At 39.5% G+C, this 16,395-nt stretch overlaps 1 protein-coding gene across 2 annotated transcripts in view; it reads left to right on the top strand.

Annotated features, from left to right (window-relative positions):
• WDFY4 (WDFY family member 4) overlaps window positions 1-16,395 on the top strand; it is a 144,955-nt gene that overhangs the window by 49,921 nt on the left and 78,639 nt on the right. For both annotated transcript variants that reach the window (XM_033001780.2, XM_033001778.2), the window contains exons 27-39: window positions 1,336-1,427; window positions 2,438-2,537; window positions 3,382-3,587; window positions 4,187-4,356; window positions 4,906-5,031; window positions 5,489-5,650; window positions 5,760-5,957; window positions 7,489-7,606; window positions 8,460-8,617; window positions 9,066-9,304; window positions 11,869-11,978; window positions 12,927-13,118; window positions 13,686-13,825. In XM_033001780.2, coding sequence (XP_032857671.2) covers window positions 1,336-1,427; window positions 2,438-2,537; window positions 3,382-3,587; window positions 4,187-4,356; window positions 4,906-5,031; window positions 5,489-5,650; window positions 5,760-5,957; window positions 7,489-7,606; window positions 8,460-8,617; window positions 9,066-9,304; window positions 11,869-11,978; window positions 12,927-13,118; window positions 13,686-13,825 — 2,011 coding nt within the window. The remainder of the gene's footprint in view (window positions 1-1,335; window positions 1,428-2,437; window positions 2,538-3,381; window positions 3,588-4,186; window positions 4,357-4,905; window positions 5,032-5,488; window positions 5,651-5,759; window positions 5,958-7,488; window positions 7,607-8,459; window positions 8,618-9,065; window positions 9,305-11,868; window positions 11,979-12,926; window positions 13,119-13,685; window positions 13,826-16,395) is intronic.

Below are 16,395 nucleotides of genomic sequence, written 5' to 3'. Positions count from 1 at the left end.
CTATAGTACTGCAATTTGGTCCCAGTCAACTACATACCGAATCCTGTTGGTTTGGTTTATATCCCAGTAACTATCCTTTTTGTTCTTGAATTTCAATCAGTTAAGATATGTTAGTCAGGATTTCATGAAGCAAATAATTTAAATCCTCATTTGCTTTCCACAGAATGTAAGCACTGTTCCATTTTATATTCCCAGCCTCACTGCATCAATCTGCAGCCTATGAACTGAGGAAGGTCCACACAGTGCTGTCTATAGCCACCTAATGCCAGGGAAATGTACTGCACAGATGACAGCTCTGTTTTTAAAGTGCTTTGTCCAAATAAAACATAGAAACAGAGTTGCATATCAAACCTGTGGTCTCTGCAGTTTTAGCTCTGTTGAAGAGTACAAGCACCTCAAGTTGTTACTGTGAAGTAAGCCAATATGTGAACTTGCTGCTTGTCAGCTGTTTTGTATAATTGTCTGTATGTATGTTCCTACCCTGGGGTTGCATGACTTAGCCTATTCTTTTTTCATACAAGTGTGAGTAGTGTATTTAGTATATCAAATTTGCCATGTGGGAAGGAGTATGAATAAACATTTTTCTTAAAATATCATGATTTGTTATTCCATAGTGCTGAGCAAGTGGATAAAGACAGTCCCTATCCTACCAGCTCCAGGACAGCAGAGTCTATAGCAGGCTCTCTCTGCAGCACTGAAAGGTGCTGGGCTTTCTGCTGGTCCTGACTTTTGACGCATCTAATGGAAACTACTGTGTGGACCGTTCCTGCAGAACAAATGGTGTTCTCTCCTTTAAGAAATGCCCTTCTTGTGGGCAGGAGGAGGTTATGCACTTTCACGAAGGGTGTATGTCACATTAATCTATCCTTAGAATCAGCTAATATGTTAAAGCAAACTACAGGTGAAAAGAGATTGCCAGTCCTCCTCCCTGAGTACCTGCTGAGGTTTCTCTGCTATGTGCTTGGAAACCAAATGGTGGTAACAGTGATATCCGAAAGCCACAGGCAGTTCAGAATCTTTTGTATAAACAGAGTGCTTAACTCAGTATTGTTTTCCTCATGATGAAAGACCTTTAAAATCAAGAGATAAAAAGAAAAATGTTTCTATAGTAGAATAGATATTACTTGCATTTGTAGATAGATGTCCTTTTTATTTGCTCCCTAGGTTATGAACTTTTGCATTCCTATTTCAGTCCTATTTCTGCAGCGACTTAGAATTTCCAGAAGTTGCTGTTAACAGTCATTGTTAATGAGTATCAAGATTTGCATGTAATCTCAAAGTCATTAAATGAATGTCTGTCTCCTGACCAAAACTGCTTTCCTCTTTCTCTGCAAGGATTGGATTGTTCCTTGTTTACACTTTGAAACCTTCTTCTGTTGATGAAAATCAGATTTGCCTGGACGGTGTGGCTGAGATGCCTAGTGAAGGTGAGGAGCTACTTTTGGTGTATGTGTTCTGACAGATAGATAAAGTACTTCCCTTCTTCCCCGGGGCATGGTGAACTCTAAATGCAACACAGTCCTTCTGCCTCCAGTGACAGGAAGAGACACAATTCAAATTACTTCATCCGTAAAGGGACAGGCTGCACTGAGGTGACCTGAAATTTTGGGAAAACTTATATAGCTACAAAGAACTGATATGAAGAATAGTGAAGTGACAGTCATAGTGCATATATCCAGGAAGGCCTGACTTACCACAAGATCGTCCTCCTGCTAAGGGAGTTCCCCTTTTGTCCTCTCTCTGCTGATAAGCCACCAGTACTTTGGCTGCATTGTCCAGAGCCTACACAATGTTGGATTTCCCCGATATACACAGAGATGAGGGCCATTAAATTGAAATTGCCCCAAAACTAACATACTGGGATGTTATGAGGATTAAAATTTCACTTGGCATCCTGGATTTTCTGTGAACACTTTGCTACACTTAGAGTTGTAGCAAATAATAATGTGGAGCTCTGTACCTTTTAAAGTATCTGTGTATTTATGTCAATTTTGTGTGTGGGAACTTTCAGTCAGCTGGCTCTGTTGAGACTATATTGGTTGTTGCACCTCTAAACAATATCTTATATTAAGCAGATACTGATAACTGTAGTTTATATATACAGACATCACAGCTAGGCAATACAAGTTAGATTGCCTGTTTACATTTTCCTCTCTAGTTAACCTGAGATTGCTTCCTGTGGATTATTATTCAACACGTAGTCTGGATGAGTTTTAAGTAACTCAAGAGAGGGTTTTAACAATGTAAGCACCGGTCATTTCTGATGTTAGCAGGAATTGTTATGGGTAAAATATGATGCCTGTGTATTTTCACTCTACAAAACACTGATACAAGTACTTCCACTGGGCTAATCTGCTGCAAACAAGGTTGTTCATCAAAGCAATGGAACATGTGTTTTGTCTCTTCATTACTCTTTATTACTTTCTGATATTTGTAGCCTTAAGCCAAACATCTGGAAAGACAATCTGGCTTCGAAACCAGTTACTGAAGATGCTGTTAGATGTAATGCACTCAGACAAACTTCATCTGTCCTCTGAGTAAGTAGAAACAATTTAGGGAAGGCATAGGTAAGTGTCTCTGTCTTCTAGATTACCTCTTTGCTGGTGGTTGACCAGGACTAAACACACTGATATTTGACTAAATATTTGAGTCTCAACAAAATAGTAAATAAGAGCAGACTGGATTCAGAGTTATTTTTTTTTGTCAGTGATTTATCTGGTATTCACACAGATGTGTGAATCAGTGTGACCACAGTGTGATCACATCACACATCTGATACCCATTTTGAAAAAGGTTTAATATTTTCAGAAAATGTGTCAAAGGAAGAACTTGGATATTACTGTTTTTTCTGCATTGCAAGGGTTGAAGAAATCCCAGCTGTCTTTGAAAATCAGTTCAATCTAATGTGGAATTTACTTGTACCCCTCTATCATAACCATGAACATGCAGTTATTATAGTTCTACTCTGAAAGGTAGAATTCATAGTGCTGGGTGCTGTAACTGTGCATTTTCATTAGTTAACCTATCTTGGACTTAAAAATTTAAACTGGAATTTTGATTTTCATAGGTTGAATGATCTAGTCTGTGATATAGATCACCCCACTTGTTGATACACACTCTCAGATTGAGCTTCATGTTAACAAGTTTTTTTGTCAGATAGTAATATAAAGTCAGGTTTAGTGGCAATTAAGTGGCTTGAACTGTGTGCATGAGTCTGTTCCTAAATCCTTGTAATTCTGTGTTGCAGTATGCCTTTAATCAGATCTTTTTCTAGAGAAACTTAATCTTCTAAACTGCTTAGAGATAATTTTATTTAAAATTCTCCTTTCTGTCTTCCACCATGTCTCCTTTAATGTGTTTTCATTTCCCTGTTTCTCCTAGGAAACAAGAAGAGACATTTTTGGTGTTGGGGCCAGACTGGTTTCTGCTGTTCACACAGAGCTACCTGCACTCTAGCACAGTTGTGCTAGGAATCAAGCTACTTCTGTGTTTCCTCCATAATCGTTTGCTGCTGAACAAATTCAGGGAGGGAATAGTGGCTGGGAGCTGGCTGGAAAACAGCTCTGCAGGGTTGAGTATTCTAATGGGTATGTGTTGGTTTAATGCTCCCACAGTGATAGGAGATCACCAAAGTAGGTGACAGGAGAATTCCCACTGATTTCAGTAGACCAAGAATTGATATTACTTTCTAGGGCAAGCTTGTCCTAGTACTTCAGCTTTTCAGTGCTGAAGTGTGGAAAGCATTGCTTCACCCTTGCATGGTAGCTGGCATTTCTGATTAGCAGTTTCAGGGAGATGGGCCTTTTTGTCTTGCATAAAATCAGGCTAGTTAACAATCCTGTGAAGTGATCAGATGTCAGCTTGTGCCCTGAAACTTTCTGTTTCTGTAAGATTTGTTCAGCTTGCTTTTTGATAGCTAGACCTGTGGTTCTGGGAAAGGTAAGAGAACGGAAGAAGAAGAATTCAGGGGCAATCTCCTGTAACAAAAGTGACAGTAGGAAAAATTATCTGTTAGTCTGAGGAAGTTTTGTAAACTGTTGACAATGCAGACTAATAGAGTAACTGAGGGGTCTGAGACACAGACAAATTAGGATAAAGTTGGGTAGGTAATCTTTCCTCTGACATGGCATTAATTTTTAGACACTTCCTCAGAACATTTTCCCCTTTTTTTCTTTTTTCTTTCAAGATAATTTAAAAACTCATCCTCCAGTGCCTGACAATGGCTCCTTCTTGATTTTTGGGTTTTCTGTGTTGCAAAGATGTCTGACAGATCATATTCACATCCCTGAGATCTACTTGCTTCTGGCAGAGCTCCTTCTGGCAACTCCACAATCTGAACCACCTGAAGCAGCCAAGGTATGACAAAAATAGTGGATGAGCATGAAGCTGCTATTGCTTTACTACTTTGATATTTTGTGGTCTTTTCTGTGAGAGGATTCTCAGGCAAGTTAGCCCTATTTGGGTTTTGTGATAGTTAAAATTAGTCATTCATATTTTTAAAATTAAGTTAACTTTTATTTAAGGAAATTTGTGTTTGAAACAAACGTGTTCATGCAGATGTTAAATGCTATTTAACTACTGTACTTTAGAAGGTAATTCAGATCAGCTTCCTTGCCTTTACATTGTAAAGACTCATTAAAATCTCAGAATTAGTGGATTTTAGGTACTTTCCCCTAGTGTCCTGAGAAGCCATAAGGCATTTTTGCCCTGGCAGTGATAAAGATATATTTCAGAAGAGGACAATCCATTAGTGCTATCCTGGGGAACACATTTAATAGGAGAGGGAGGAGCTGCTGAAGGTGAAGATGTTTTGGGTTTTTTCTGAAGTGGAGAGAGCAGGCATTGTTCTTGATATATCATACAGAATTCCCATCTCTTCTTGAAATATCTCTCCTCTTGTTGTAGAAAGATCTTGAGTCTATGCTGCAGTGGATCTTGCAGCACCACCTTACAGAGAATGTCCTCAAAATTGGGTTGTGTGCAGAGGCAGCTACTTTACTGCTGGAAATGGTTAGAGCCACTGTGGACAAGGTGAGTGTTTAGTTGCAAGGACAGTGCAGTGTAAATGGCAGAATAAACTTCCTGGGAGTGTCAGATGTCAGTGACAGTCTTTACCTGTAACTCCTAGCCTTCCTCTGTCCTCACAGGGTAATACTGAGCATAATAGTGATCAGGGACTTCAAAATGCCAGCACAGCTATTGGCCTGGTTATGTCACATAGCAGATGATGTGATGGGCTCATGTTTAAGAACTTCCGAATACAGCATTATCCATTTTGTTAACTTTTGATGATGAGGATATGCCACCTTTCTGATTGGGTCTATCTTCAGTCCATACACTGGGAGTTGGCTGCTTGTGCCTTGCCTGGCTTCCTATAGATGTGTCATGTTTCCTTAGTTGCTTAGGAATACCTAGAGAGGAGAAAAGATGAGTTTGTATGAGTGAGAGGAATGCTGCCTTGACCAGATGCACATTTGTCTGTGTTCAGCCTGTTGTAGATGCAGAAGCCTCCTGGGAGATTGCATATCCAGGGAATGTTATCCAGTTTCTGTGCTTGATCTATCACATCTATACTCAGGACCCCGTGTGGCATTGTCCTGACTTCTTGAAAACTTTGGCTATGGTTGCTTTCCATTCTGGACCGCCCAAGGTATGTGCATTTGAGCCAGCACAAGCCCTTCAGATCAGAGATGGGTTGCTAGGAGGAAAAATCAATTTAAAGACTATGAGTTAAAATGTGTTGTTGTCTGCTTCCACAGGGAAGCTCTGAAGGCCTTTTGGCTCCTGATGGTCCAGCGATTGCTGAAGGGAAAGGCTGTGTTGATCCCTCCTCTCTCCCACTCCTACCACACCCTGCCAAGAAACAAGTGTGGGATTTTGTGCGAGTCATCTTGATGGACAGTCTTCTAAAGATCCCAGCAAACAAACAAGGACATCCCCTTGACCTGCTTCTTGAGGTCTCTCTTGTAGTCATCAGGCTTTGCTGCTCTACCTTGTACCGGGGGTGGAAGGACAGGAGGTATCCTGCTAGTGGCCTCCCGAAAAAAGTGCTAACAGTGATAAAGAGGTGTATTCAGTCAGCATTTTCAACAGTCTAGGATAAGGCTGGGATCACAGCTCTTAGAGAGCATGCTCTACATCCTGGCATATCTGGACAGCCTACTTAGTGGAGCAGAATTCCCACCTTTTTAACAAAGAAGAAAGGCCTTTTCTGCCTGGTCTGCATTCATGTAAACTAGGAAAATGCTGTCCCTAGACAACAACAAAGGCATTTTTGGGGCAACAATTAATATTGAAGTACAGGATGAAAACATTTCCCTTTACCTTAGTAATACCTGCTTGTCTTTAGAGCAGACCTTGAATTTGTTAAGAACAGAAGATTTCATATGGACTGTTGCTATGTACTGATTTTTGAGACAACAATTTATTTTCATTGCTCAAATAAAACAAAACCAACTGTCACCACTTTTAGCACAGATTAATACAAACTGTAGCATCTTAGTCTGGATTATGGATTTCAACCACTTAAAGCACTAGAAAGAGTCAGAGTGGGCTGAAGAAAGGGAAAATGGAAAATTTAGGTTTCAGCTCCAAATTGTCAGTAGTCCAGGTGTCCCAGATGTGATTTCTGATGCAGACTTAACTTAGTAATACAAATAGTAATGAACATAAACTTGACTGCAACTGTCATGAGTAAAATAATCTTGCAGAGCAGCAGTTCTCTAAGGGTTTATACAATAACAGCTCAAGGTTTGGTACAGTTAGAAGAGCCATCCTATTTCAGACTATCTGAATCCTGAGTCTGCTAAATGGAGCTGAAATTTCCTAAGGGCAAGTTCTCTTCTGAACCAGCTGTGAAACTAGGTTCTGGCCCTGTGCAAAACCTTGTTTGTGTTCAGTGTGCAGAGGGCAACTGTGCCAGCTATCAGCTAGAGAGTGTAGACCTATGTAAGATTTTCTGTTTTCCCAGATAGGTATGAGGTTCTGCCATCTCATCTGCTGCACAGTAACTGTCCACACATGCACTCCTGATGAACTCTGTATGAGAGTTGCCACGTTGCCTTTGCATGGAGGAGTACACCACATCTCTGCATTTATGTGTTACTGTGGATTAGCTGTCACAGATAACTTCTCAGCTTGACGCAGCTGTTTTGTATGCCCACAGCAAGGACTAAAGTGTGCGAGCAAGGTGGAATAGTTGTCCTTGCTCTTTTTGTGCTGTTTTCCCCCTCCTCTTCCTAACACTATGTCTAAGTGTTTAAGGGAAATGTTGGGCATTTTGAATTATCTCTGATAGTACTGAGTGTCTCTTGGAATTTCTACTCATTTCCTTGAGCAAAACTTTTATTGAATCTGAATCTTTGACAGGCCTTATCTGCCAAAGATCCAATGAAATCAAAGGCCTTTGAATAAAGGCTGAAAGTGAATTTGAGTCTGATTTCCTGGCTGTTTTCCTGCTGTATTAATATGTATACTGTCACTATATAGGCTTCTCCAGAGGATGCCAGCAGTGAGCAGAAGAAACATTTTCAGACAAAAGTTTTGCTGTCTGCTATGGATGTCTTCCATGTTACCAGCCAAGGCGAGGGGAAAACAAGACCAAGAGGTGAGTGGTGAGAATCACATGATTAACTAAATGGTATTTGCTAGAAAGGTAATTTCTAGAAAGGTTTGGAAACGGTAGCTAGACGGATAGTCCAGCTCAGCAGGCTGGACTGTCAATCCACTCCTGCTGTAGGCCAGTTTGCAAAAATTACTGCAGTTTCACCATTTTTCTGGAGAGCCTCTTCACTTTTTTCTCTCTTCTTGGGCACAGATTCTGAACATTAAAAAAGGGAATACATAGAAAGAAACCTAGGTTTATTGTTGAGTGCTTCTACTTAGATAAACATGCAAGCTTGTCTGGGTGTCTCTGAAATGAAACGCCCTTTTCAAAATGAAAAAAAATAAAAGAATTGTTATGTTGTTACCATCCACTGTGCCTTCCTTATTGCACTCACAAACACACATACTAGCCTGACTCTGAGCAAGAGAAGTGGTAGGAAATTTTTTGGTTGCTAGTATTTCAAGGAAAAATAGCCTTCTGGTTGAAGAGCAGTTTATCGCTTCCACTTTCTTGCTGAAAGACAATACATTGCCTCTACAATGCGGAGCACATTAGTAACCGCATTGGAAACAACCCTGATAACTTAGTTGTTGATGCTTTCCTTTCTGAGTCTTGAGTTGGACCAGTCCTTCATGACAGTGTTTTAGTGAGATTGGTTCTGTCCTTATGATGGAGGCATCATTTCATCTAAAGTATTTCTTCTAGATCTAGAGTTTTCTTAGACGTGTCCCAACTCTGAGACATACTAGCACGAGACTGTTCTTTCTCAGCTGTAATAACCTCACATCTCACAAAATTTTTTTTTGCATTTCAGCTTGTTTTTAAATAGTTAACCCTCTTGTATCCTCTCCAGGGATCAGTGATCCTCATGGCACTTCAGAATCAACTGCACCTGTATCCATGATGAATATTGCTTATCTTGCTCAGAAGCTGGTCGAGAAGCTGAACAGCAGGATATTTGTTGCCGATCCCAAGCAAATCCTGATTTTCACTGCCAAACAGATTATGAGGGTGAGTTGTGAATTTTTTTCCCAACTGTTATCAACATGCTGTAATGTGCTGTTTCACACTGCAGCAATGACGCTGCAATTCTCAAGAAGATGGCTGGAATTCATCTGGTGATTGTGACTATTCCTGAATTCTTGCATGAGCATATAATGGCTCTAAATGACAACCCGAGATAGACAGTTCAGTGTAAAGAACGGATAGTTAGGTCTTTTGTGCCACTATCTGTTGGCTATGTACGTGGTGCTGAACAGGAATAAATTAATCTCTTCCACATCTCTGGGGACTTCAGCAGAAATACAAAAAAAAAAAAAAAGAATTTGTATCTAACAGATAGTTTGGGGGAATCTTACTGAAATAAGTATGCAACAGCTTAAATTAAATGAGAGGAGTGGATCCTCGGAGAGAGAGTTCTTTGAGCAAGTCAACACTCTGCTCTTTTGTGTTTTCACAGGTCTTAGAAAGCTCCATTTCTCAAAAGGAAGTTCTCCTCAGTGCCCTGTACAGCTCTCTGAACAGAGCCATCCTGTACTGCCTATCCAGACCCCAACAATCGCTGCCTGAACAATTTAATCTCCTCAACACTCTTAATGTCCTGCAGGAGCAGTGGGACATTATTTTTGCAACTTACAACTCAAATAATAATTTTGTCATCTGCCTAATGTACTGCCTTTGCCAACTGAATTTGGGAAGGTATGAATGTTTATCTTAGTATAAAGTTTGTTTACATCTCTTTGCTGTTAACTATGGGATTGAGTGCAGAGGGGGAAATTTCAGAAGACTTAGGCAATATCCATTTTGGGGTATCACTAGAAGCTGATACTTGAGCTGAATGCAACTAGACTAAGGACTTTGGATATATGTCCTGTAACCTAGCAAGCATTTTACCAACTCTGGGCATTTAAAGCACCATTCTGCTTTAAATAGAGCAAACATTTGGCTCTGATTTGGTGTCTGTTGAAGTGGCAGAGTAAAGACACTTAGGGAAAGATGGTTGTTTTCCTCACACGCTTAAAAAATTATAAACAAAACCAGAAATGTTTTGATATATTTTTTATCACTTAATTTGGAGGAGAGGAAGATTACTAATGTGCTCCATACTCTGGAGGCAATGTATTGTCTTTCAGCAAGAAAGTGGAAGTGATAAACTGCTCTTCAACCAGAAGTCTATTTTTCCTTGAAATACTAGCAACCAAAAAATTTCCTACCACTTCTCTTCCTCAGAGTCAGGCTAGTATGTGTGTTTGTGAGTGCAATAAGGAAGGCACAGTGGATAGTAACAACATAACAATTCATTTTTTTTCATTTTGAAAAGGGCATTTCATTTCAGAGACACCCAGAGAAGTTTGCATGTTTGTCTAAGCAGAACCCTTAAATTTGCACAAAGGCTTAATTGCTACTCTTTATTAACCAAAACATCTGTGTTGTATCTGTTTTACTCATCCAGCATTTCCAGCAGCTTACTCTGGAGTAGTAACTGCAGTTAACAAGCTTGAACTGATTTCAGTGGAGTTGGCTCACAAGCCTGTCATTAAAATGAGAATCTGGAAATCTTCCTGGGATGTGGGCTAGAATCACTCCACAAGCATGCAGGTGGCCATTCTCTGAAATATCTGCATGGGCTAATTTAGGGAGATGGTTTTTCTGATGCAGCAGCTATTCTTGTGTGGGTACATTCAAAACATACATAAAGCTGTGCATGAATCTTGTGAATCTTTCTGTTATGGTTATTGTTACTTGGATCTGAGATGCAAAGTCCTGGTTGTACTAAAGTTGGGAGTTTTGCCATTGATTTGGTTAGGGCTAGAACAGCCATACCCACTCTGTTTGCTATTCTTACAAGTGATGTATCAGAGATACTCTTGCTAATGTAAGCTGGAGAGTTATTTTGGAAAGTCTATTTTGTGAAAAGAAGCAAATATTGGCTGGTGCTTTATTCACTATAATGATGTTTGTTGTTTTAGTCCAAACCTTCTGTGCTGCTTAGATGGTCTGAATTGAATCCATTAATACAGTATCATGTTACAAGTGAGCTGCACTTCCTGAGGTCTTTTCTTGATTGTTCTAGTCAGATAATAATTTCCAGGCCAAAACTCTTGATGTGTGGTAAGGATTGCTTGTATGTAGCAAGAGAAACATTTTTAAAAAAATAAAAATTACAGAAGTGTTGGTGTTATCCAAAAGCTAAACATAGCAAATCCAGGAAATCAAAATTGTGGTATTTAAAAGAAAATCAGAAAAAAAAAAAATGGCAGCTTTGCATACCCAAGAGATGTGACTCTCCCATGTAGTAGAGCCTGTTTACAATTGAAAGAGCATAGTATGTCACTAGTGACTATATATAATATTGACAGCACTTCTGTGACCAAGTGTGGGTTGTCTGGATGCCTTAACTAGGCCTGTTGCATTTATTGTATTACTGCTGTGCTGAAATTCCTGGTGTCTTTTACCCACTGACTGGTAAATTATCTGACACATACCCCACCGCCAAAGCAGCACTAACTCTTTTAGGCCATGGTGATGATCTCAGTTATAATCACCTCTATATGATACAAATATCATGGTGCAAAAGTTTGCAGCTTTTTTGTGCTGAGTGCTTTGTAAATTGAATGAACAATCATTGCCACAAAGAACTTAGACTAAGTAAGCAGTTCAGGTGTAGGGTACAGCAAGGTAGCGTTTCTTACATAATGAGAGGGACCTCTAGTGAAGAAATTCAGAGCAAAGAGATGGCATACAGGATGCTCATGGAAAGTACAAGAAAGCTGGATGTGATCTGGCTACATAAGTACAGTCCTGTGTTCCAGCTAATTGAAATGAATGGTAGATACAAGTGCACTAAGAAATGCAGGGATAAGGCACGTAAGGTAGAGTGATCCATAGCATCCTGATGACTGCTCCTTGACTTTGAAAACCAGACTGGCATTGGTTTAGTCCCCACTTCCTGTAAATCCTGCAGTTATCACGTGATTGGTGTAAGCCCTTGAGCCTGGGAATATTGATCTACTAAATGAATCAAGTAAGAGTGTGTAGAAATATTTTCAGCTTTTCACTATCCTTAGAATCAGTTTTTACTAAGTCTGGTTTCTTCACATGCACTCGCTTTGTGATTTTTGTTTGATTGATTGTTTGTTTTTGTTTTTTTTTTTTTTTTGTTTTGTTTTGTTTTGTGTTTGTTTGTTTTTTCTGTGCTTTTTTTTTAATTCTGTTTTGTTTTGGTTTTGGTTTGGTTTGTTTTTTTTTTTTGTTTGTCACAGCTATCCAGAAGGTTTTGGGGTGGATGCAAAACCAAAGCTGGCTTCATATCACCAGATTTTCCTTGCACCCACTGAAGAGGAAAAGGGCAGCTTGCCTACTCCAGATGACGGTAATTTGTGGCACGTGTTGCATCTGGTTTACAGAGCAGGAAAGTGCCTGGCCTGAGTTGTTAGCAGAGCAGCTTTTGCAAGTGCTACTTAATTGCCTCTTCAGTATATAGGCACAGCATAGTGAAAGGAAAGTTGTGCTAAAAATTAATTGTGTTTGCATCATACCTTTTTATTCAAAATTCACATCCTCAGGAGTAATGGATATCAGTTTGGAGATCTCTTCCCCATTTTGTGGCCAGTATCAGTGCCCAGATACATATATTTTAGCCCTCTCTTTTTGAGGCCTTATACATAACTTGTGGCTGTCTGTTGTACACAGGAAGAAACATTTTGCTCTTTTAAGAGAAACACTGGAAAAAATTTGGTCTGGATTCAGTATGGGGGCCGTCAGCTAAACCTTAGAGCAGTGATGCTCTCTTTTTTTTCTTTTTTTAATATATATTGGCTTGGATAGGATGCAACCAAATTTGTTTGATTTGCAGGCAAATACATCAAAACAGCTCAGCATTTCCTTGTACAGCATCCTGTTGTTGTGTCAAATAATTTTACAACTTGGTTACCTCCCCCCCACCATCTCCAATGATGTTTAGCAGCATACAGGAATGTCTTTTACATGGTTTAGAATTCTATGTATGATAATAAGATCATCAAAATTCTAATAAGATTGTTTTCCAAGGCAGAAACCAGTTAGGATCATCTGTCATTCCTACTTAATTTTTTGGGGGAGTTGAAATATAGTAAAAAAAAATGACCTGCTGTTTTCTATATTAAACTAACTAGTCTGGCTTAGAACCTATAGAGGCAGTAGACAAAATAGAACAACTCCGCTGACTCCAGCAGTTACTCTGGAGCACTGGTGTTCTAAATGAGATGTTTTTGCCTTATCTGCTGCTTGACTTGTTACACAAAAAATGATTCTTCATTTGTAGTTTCTTTTTGTTTCCTAGTCCATCAGGAGACTCTGAGAACAATACAAATCATCTGGAAGCAGCTCATTTCTCAGAGGCGGCAGGCACTGGAGGACACTTACAAGATGGATCTTTCTGTAAAAGGAAATGACAAAGAAAGGGACATGAAGATAATGGAGATCACTCCTTTATGGGAAGAAATTATGACAAAAGCTTGGCAACACTTGATAGGTCTCTGTTCTTTTATGGAATATTCATTGTAGTAAGGAAAGACATTGCAGCAAATGTAACACTTAATGGAAAGCTGCTGATTCCTTAGCTACACCCTTTCTCTGCACATCACCTACTATATAAATCAAATGCTCGGTTTCTCTCATCCAGGGTCGTGATTGCTTTCTGTGTCATGTCCCAGCCCTTCTGTAATCACCTAGTAATGTTGTAGGGCTTGTGCTGTACTGCAAGAAAGAGAAAATCCCTTAGACAATGGTATTCCATAGGAGAATTTGATAGGGAGGATATTTGGGTGAAGAAGGTCATCCCAATGTGTGTAGTGCTACAGCAATTCAAAGTTCATGTCTGTATAATGAAACTGATCTATGGCAGACCTCTGTGAGTCTTTTAAATAGACTTGAGAAGTACATATTAATTCAGTCCTCCTCTTACAAATAGAAGGACAATCCAGCTAGAGTGAGGCACTGACGTGTTGTTGTGTCTTGTGTAATGGGGATCCAAACCCTGTATCTTCCCACATGCTCAGCTTCAAGTCTTACAAGCTTATTTGTCTGTTCTGGCCTACAGCATCTGAAAAGAAGCTTCTTCAGAGTAAATCAGGGCCAGTTCTGTCACAGAGCAAGCACAATTCCTGGAGTGAAAACCTCTCTTCAGCTATTAGGTTGATGCCTGGCCGAAACACAAAGGAAATGACATGCAAATCTGAGGTAACTTCTCTTTGTCTTTTCTGGCTCAGTCACTGGTCTGCCTCTGATATGGCTCTGGAGAGTTTGTCTGGATGTGGGAGGCTTCTGAGTATGTTTGTTGACATGTTCCATTGTAAACTAGACACCTATTGCAATTAAGGTTCCTCTTCTAGACTGCTAGAAATAATCACTAAGTCATTGATCTGAAGAACTTTGATTGGCAGCCTTAACATATAATGTATTAATGCATACTTTTTGCATGAGGCCTAGTTATTGCACTTGAAAGGAAAAACCTAAGCAACCCATGTGTGTTTATGCTCACAGGGCTCTGCTTGGATGAGAGTAAGGTGAGGAGATGATGGCTTTGATGCTGCTTTTGACTTACATCGTTTATGTAAACATTTGTGTCCTTCAGACACTGAATTAGTAGAAAGGATCAGGTATTATCACAGTACTGTCCTTTCATTTTCTACTCAATATGAAGTATTCAAGGTCCAAATTTTAGTTTACTCTCAAGAGATAAGGAGATGAGTGCTTATATACACCAGTGATGGGTCTGGAGGGTGTGCAGCATTTCTACTGCCAGCAATGCAGCTGGACTATCTTTTTTATGTGTGAGCTCCTCTGCTGAGAGAGAGGGCCATTTCCATGTTTTTGCTGGGCATTTGTTGAGAATACAAATACAAAGCAGTAGCTAGATGCTGCTTGTTTAAGTGTGTTAGGGCCAGAGTAACCAGCTATAGGGTAGGACAGTAGGACATTGACAGAATATTCAGAGCTTTGGACTGAGTTTGTGTTATTGCAGTGCTGAACTCATTAAGGTCTTTTTTTCTCCTGCTGAGGAGACAGTGAGTCTGTTACAACATCAGTTTAGGGAGTCTTAATCCTCTAGCTTAAGCTATAGCAGATTGCAGCTTTACCTCCAGTGATTACTGGTTCACTTCCAGGTATGTTGATCAGGAAGGTTATGATACCCAAGTAATATGTCTGATAGTACCTTACTGAGCTGCAAGTTTTTTCTCATCATGCCACAACATCCTTCTCATTCCTTAAAATCACTTTTCTGCTTACAGAGTGAGCAAGTTCTTCCCAGGTACATATGTAGGCTGTGATGTCATACTACAAGAGCATTGACTATTTGCCCTGGGGTCTGTTTAATTATTTTTTAGAATTAATTTTGATTATTACAGCTGATTACACCTCAGTGAGCAATGTAATTGATATTTGTAAATGTATCCCAAGGAACATTTTGTACAACATGCTTTTTGCTGTTGAAGGTTAAAGACTCCGTTATTGGTTTTTCCCTAAATATGCCCACATCATTAGTTCCTCCAGTGAAAAGGTTGCCATCTGGAAAAGGCAGCACAGAGACATTATTCAGGCACAAGTGCATGAAATTGGTTGTTTCTGCATCTTCTGTCTCTCTTCTGCAAGGAAGCGGCTTGTAATTAAAGGAGCTGGGTTTGGAGGAAACATTACTCATTTGATGTTATTCCTTATCATGTCAAGGACTGACAGCTCCACAGCTCTGATAAATTGTTCCTCTCAATGAGATGTGAAGTTACAGTTCCAAATGTTCTTCTCTACTCTCTCTTTCCCCCTTTCTCCTTCCAGCCTATCTTTGAAAGAGTTTGACGCACTTTTCAGAAAGATTAAATCTAAAAGTAAGAAAATAAATTTATTTTCTCCTCAGCAGCTCTTTTCCTTTGTACACATTTTGACCTAACTTTGATAGTCACTTTAAAAAGTGCTGTAATGTGATTTTGTGTCATTTGCTGTGTCTCAGGTTACTTCTGTATTCACTTGGGAAAAATCTTCAGATACTGTACTCTATCTTCACTGCTGCTAGTTGTGGACCTATGTCCTACAGCAATAGGCATCTGGTTGAAACACTGAGATAAAAAGGAAAATAGCAGTATGAACTACATAGTGAGAGACAAAGCCTTTAAAAGCCATAGTAAAATAAAAATTTTTGCTTTTACTGAGATTTAAACATGGTTGTTCCTAACTGAGCAAAACTTATCAAATTTGAGAGAAGTGCAGAAATTCAGCCAGGATTTCAAAGTTTTGCCTGGTAGAAGGATGAAATGGGTTGGTTACTGGGTTATTAATTTGATTCCTTTATTGACTATTAATTTGATTCCTTTATTTATTATAAACAAGTAAGTTGAAGTAGTAGGAGCATTTGTTACAGATTAAAACAAAAACAAAAATAAAAATCAAGAAACAAATCACTCCCCTCAAAACTAACAACTTTTCCCCTGTTGTCATTTACAAGATAGCAGGAGTGCTCTTGAGATCCAATCCTTAATCTGGAAAAAACAGCAAAATTCAACTATTCACTCTGGCACAGGATCAGGTTGCATGTTTCTGCTGTACTTTCACTTAGGATCTCCAGCATCAGTGAAGCCAGTTCCCTGCTATTTGGTGGCAAATGTCAGAATTAGCAATCAGATGCAGCTGTGTTTCCCCCATGTTTCTGAATCCACTTTGCCATCTCATGCTCTGCTCTGGGCTTTGTCTAGAAGGTATGAACATTCAGAAAGGAGAGTGTGATCACATTTCTACTAGTAGAATGGTGATGACCTGCT

This window comes from Tyto alba, unplaced genomic scaffold (assembly GCF_018691265.1).
Source record: "Tyto alba isolate M040663 unplaced genomic scaffold, T.alba_DEE_v4.0 Super-Scaffold_1, whole genome shotgun sequence".
Classification (NCBI taxonomy): Eukaryota; Metazoa; Chordata; class Aves; order Strigiformes; family Tytonidae; genus Tyto; species Tyto alba.
This window is presented reverse-complemented; position numbering and strand designations above follow the sequence as displayed.